Source organism: Diplotaxodon limnothrissa, linkage group LG16, assembly GCF_057381915.1.
Source record: "Diplotaxodon limnothrissa isolate DT_005_m linkage group LG16, D_limnothrissa_male_GT1.1, whole genome shotgun sequence".
NCBI classification, from domain to species: Eukaryota; Metazoa; Chordata; class Actinopteri; order Cichliformes; family Cichlidae; genus Diplotaxodon; species Diplotaxodon limnothrissa.
In genome coordinates, this window is record NC_140611.1 from 4,997,210 (window position 1) to 5,001,161 (window position 3,952).

The 3,952-nt window shown below is 41.0% G+C and overlaps 1 protein-coding gene and 1 long non-coding RNA gene across 2 annotated transcripts; both read left to right on the top strand.

Annotated features, from left to right (window-relative positions):
• The first annotated feature begins 588 nt into the window (after nt 1-588).
• On the top strand, nt 589-1,779 carry LOC146615595 (ATP-dependent DNA helicase PIF1-like). The gene is made up of 2 exons (XM_085374734.1): nt 589-1,461; nt 1,554-1,779. The coding sequence occupies exons 1-2, from the start codon at nt 607-609 to the stop codon at nt 1,560-1,562; spliced, it is 864 nt and encodes a 287-aa protein (XP_085230860.1). The 5' UTR covers nt 589-606; the 3' UTR covers nt 1,563-1,779.
• An 843-nt stretch (nt 1,780-2,622) lies between these two features.
• LOC146615596 (uncharacterized) lies at nt 2,623-3,681 on the top strand. The gene is made up of 3 exons (XR_014906968.1): nt 2,623-3,118; nt 3,303-3,439; nt 3,529-3,681. It is a non-coding gene; the product is annotated as an uncharacterized LOC146615596 (long non-coding RNA).
• The last annotated feature ends 271 nt before the right edge of the window (nt 3,682-3,952 follow it).

The following is a 3,952-nucleotide window of genomic DNA, read 5'->3' on the forward strand; positions in this document are numbered from 1 at the left end:
GGCTCTACATTACATTCTCTACTGAAACTACCCAGGAGTCTGAAACCACCCATTCAAGGACTTGGTAACCAACTGGATGAAGTCAGATCTGAGCTGATGAATGCTGAAATTATTGTTATTGATGAGATTTCAATGGTTTCAAAACCCCTTTTTGCTTATGTGGATGCAAGACTGAAACAAATCAAAGGCACTCAGAGACCTTTTGGTGGAATGTCAGTTTTAGCTGTTGGAGATTTTTACCAGCTGCCACCAGTGCGACAGTCTAAACCTCTCTGTGTTTACGATCCAGAACAGATTGACCTATGGCAGGAACATTTTCAGATGATCACTCTAACCGAGATCATGCGTCAGAAAGATGATGTGGCCTTTGCAGAGATGCTGAACAGGATTAGAGTCAAAGAAAAGACAGATGAGCTTTCTCAGTGCGACAGAGATTTGTTGTCACAGGCTGTGACTGCACCAGAAGAATGTCCAACTGAGGTCTTACACATTTATGCCACCAACAAGAATGTGGAATCCCACAACACAGATACCCTGAAGAAGCTTCATTCAAACATCATAATCATCAATGCAGACGATTTCCAGAAGGATAAACGTACAGGCAGAATGGAACGAAGAGACAAACCATTTACAGGTGGGAGAAATGATTTACCTGACACTCTGAATGTTGCTGAAGGAGCTCGAGTCATGCTGACCAGAAACTTGGACACACTAAACGGTTTAGTCAACGGTGCTTTTGGTATACTGGTAAAGGTGGTGAGATCTGAAAATGATGGACACATAATTAAACTGGGGCTCAGGATGGACAACCGGCAGCCTATGAGACACAACCGCAGTGCTAATGCAGCTTCTGATGATCTGGTTTACATTGAGAGAGCAGAGGAGAGTCTGAAGTTTAAAGGAGCAGTACGCAGACAGTTTCCTGTAAAGCTAGCATTCGCTTGCACAATTCACAAAACTCAGGGTCTTACAACACAGACAGCTGTAGTTTCAATGAAGAACATTTTTGAACCAGGTATGGCTTACGTTGCTCTCAGCAGGGTGACGTCTCTCAGTGGACTCTATTTGCAGGACTTGGATGAGAAAAAGATTTACGCCAATCCCGAGGTAACTGCAGCGCTCCAAACCATGAGACAAGCCAGTGTTGAGGAAATGATGCCTCTTCTTCAGGTCAGAGAAACAGCCAGCAGACTTGACACTCTTACACTGATCCATCACAATACAGAGGGTTTGCCATCTCACATCAGTGACATCAAGAGTCATCATGAAATGTGTTTAGCAGATGTTTTGTGTCTCACTGAGTCTCACCTTCAAGGCTCCTTTGTTGCAGACAGTCTTCATTTGGATGGCTACACCATGTTCAAACGCAACAGACATGTGTCCTACACAAACTTTCCTCACATGGCCAGCAGAAGTGGTGGGGGAGTTGTTGTGTATTTGAGGAATCATTTTCAGGTTCAGGTAAAACAGTATCTACATAATGTCACTGATCTTGAGTTTTTAGTGTTGAAGGTTCAGGCTCCATTCCCTGCACTCATTGCTGTTGTGTACAGACCCCCTGACTACAGTTTGACACCATTCATGCAAAACCTGGTAAGTCTTTTAGATTCACTTGAAATAATGGACTGTCACCCAATAATTGTGTGTGGAGATTTTAATGAGAACCAGTTGCAGAGTGGAAGAAAACAGATTCTGGAGCAGTTTCAGTCGAGAGGGTATTCACAGCTGATCACTTCTGGCACTACAGACAAGAACACCCTGCTTGACCTCATTTTTATTTCTCAGCCACAGAAATGTCTATATTCAGGTGTTCTGAGATCATATTACAGTTACCACAACCCTGTGTTTTGTGTCCTGTCCTCGAGCCAATCATGAAGTCGTCTGGTGAGTTTTGAAACAATTACAGATCATGTTTGTTACAGAGTTTACTGATTGTAGAGCATGAAAAAAATTTTTCATTGAAAAAATTGTCTTCCCTACTCTGTCTGTAAGAAGACCCTTTCTTATTGCAATGTTATTAATCATTTCACCAAATCATTGCTGAACTTCATGCAGAGCAGAGAACATCTGCTATCATGCACCTCTGATCTGAAATGTGCTGCAACATTTATTAAACCAACATCATTTCTTTTATTCTCATGTTTTAAATGACTAAATCTTTTTACTGTGACGTATGTAGCTCAACAAACGAGATCTTCCCCTCCAAGGGCTTGAAAATATGAAATAGTAAATAAATAAATCCCACATAAATGCAGGTATTTATTATGGGTCACATGAATAAATACAGACAATTATATTTTCTTGATTATAGTAGCTTTTGTAGAATCAAAAGTTTTTGTGATGAATGAGTTTTTGCTTATCATGTTTTACAGGTAAAAAATGTCAAAAGTTATAAACTATCTTTAGGCTACCAGAGATGTCTATAATGATACATTATGTAGAGAAAAACATTAGTACAGCTTACAGAATATGTATAAAAACTGATTTAGAAGTAAATGGATAGTTTTCTGAAAGTTCCCGACTACAGTTTAACACCACCCACCCAGATCACCCCCCAAGTGTCTATGTAATGCTGGTATGGTGTGTGAGTTTGACTTGGCCTTTATCCGGGTGGGTTTGGGTTTGGGTGGATAAAGGCCAAGTCAGAATTCTCTGAGCAGCTGGAAAAAGCTGCTAATAAACAAAGACATCAAAAAGTGTGGGCTTTAGGTGTAGCCCCCGCTTTCTGATGCACTAATTAGACTTAGTAACCGACACCCCATACCAGCATTACATAGACACTTGGGGGCTGAGCTGGGTGGGTGGTGTTATAAGCACGTGTTTTGTTAGATATATTTTTTCAGACACCATCTTCATGAACTGCTGAGCCAAACCTGATCCATCAGTGCTGGATTGCACAGATAACTACATGCCACAAGGAGACTGCTGTGTTATGAATTGCCATACCAGTGTGTCTTCAATGGAGAAGATGACACACCCATCACCTGACCTCCTGCCTGATCTGGAGACCATCATCATGCTACCACACTACACACCTCTGAGACCATCAATGATGACTCATACTGAGGAAACTGTATTTCCTGTCAGAGATGCTCAGTGATCCTCAGAGCAGAGAGAGGTATCATTCTTTATCTTTGATAAAAAAAAATGTCAGTGTTTTTAATTCAATTAATTAATTAAAATCCTGTTTATTGCATAAATAATTCCACACTCAAATGATTATACTTGTTGACACTTTTTGAGTTTTAATTCACATTATGGATTACAAATCTATGCTTTTTCTACTCTGTCTCTCTGTGCAGGTATTGCTGTCTTCTGAGTTCTTCCGTGTCCCAACTGAGGCCTTCAAACCTCATTGCAGAGCTCATGTCTTTCCTCACCATCATGTGAGTGTGAGATTGCTCTGGATTCTGGTTATGTGGCCCGCAGCACCTATAAGGTATTTCAACATTGTTCATTGTATAACTTATTTGTAGTTTTTAGGGTTTCTACAGACAAAAGAAATGTTCCTTTTTCTGTATTTTTTAGAACAAGCTCGTCCAGTGTGCCTGCATTCCAGCTTCTTAGACTCTACGCAAGTGGACAGAGTATCAGTGTTTGGCCACTCTTACAGACACTGACTTCTGTCAATTCACTTCTACTGATCGGGCACCTCACTCCAGGAAGACAGAGGGCTGCAAGCCTGTCATCATTTCCAGTGTGGCTTTGTATTCTTCGGGTAGCATCAGATTTTTCCCACAAATATTCAAAGGTAACACTTGTTTTAAGCTTAGTTATTAAATCAAAAGTCTTCCCTTGTGTCATGTCTGTGAAGGTTCTCATGATGTCCTTTGATGTAGTCTCTCTCTTCACTTGCATACCCACTACAGAGGCAGTGGAGACTGTCAGAAAACGACTGCAAGAAGACAGCTCCTTGGAAGACAGGACCAACTTCACACCCGATCAGATGTGC

Coding starts and splice junctions, on each gene's coding strand:
- LOC146615595 (XM_085374734.1), top strand. CDS start 607: ATGGAACGAAGAGACAAACCATTTACAGGTGGGAGAAATGATTTACCT.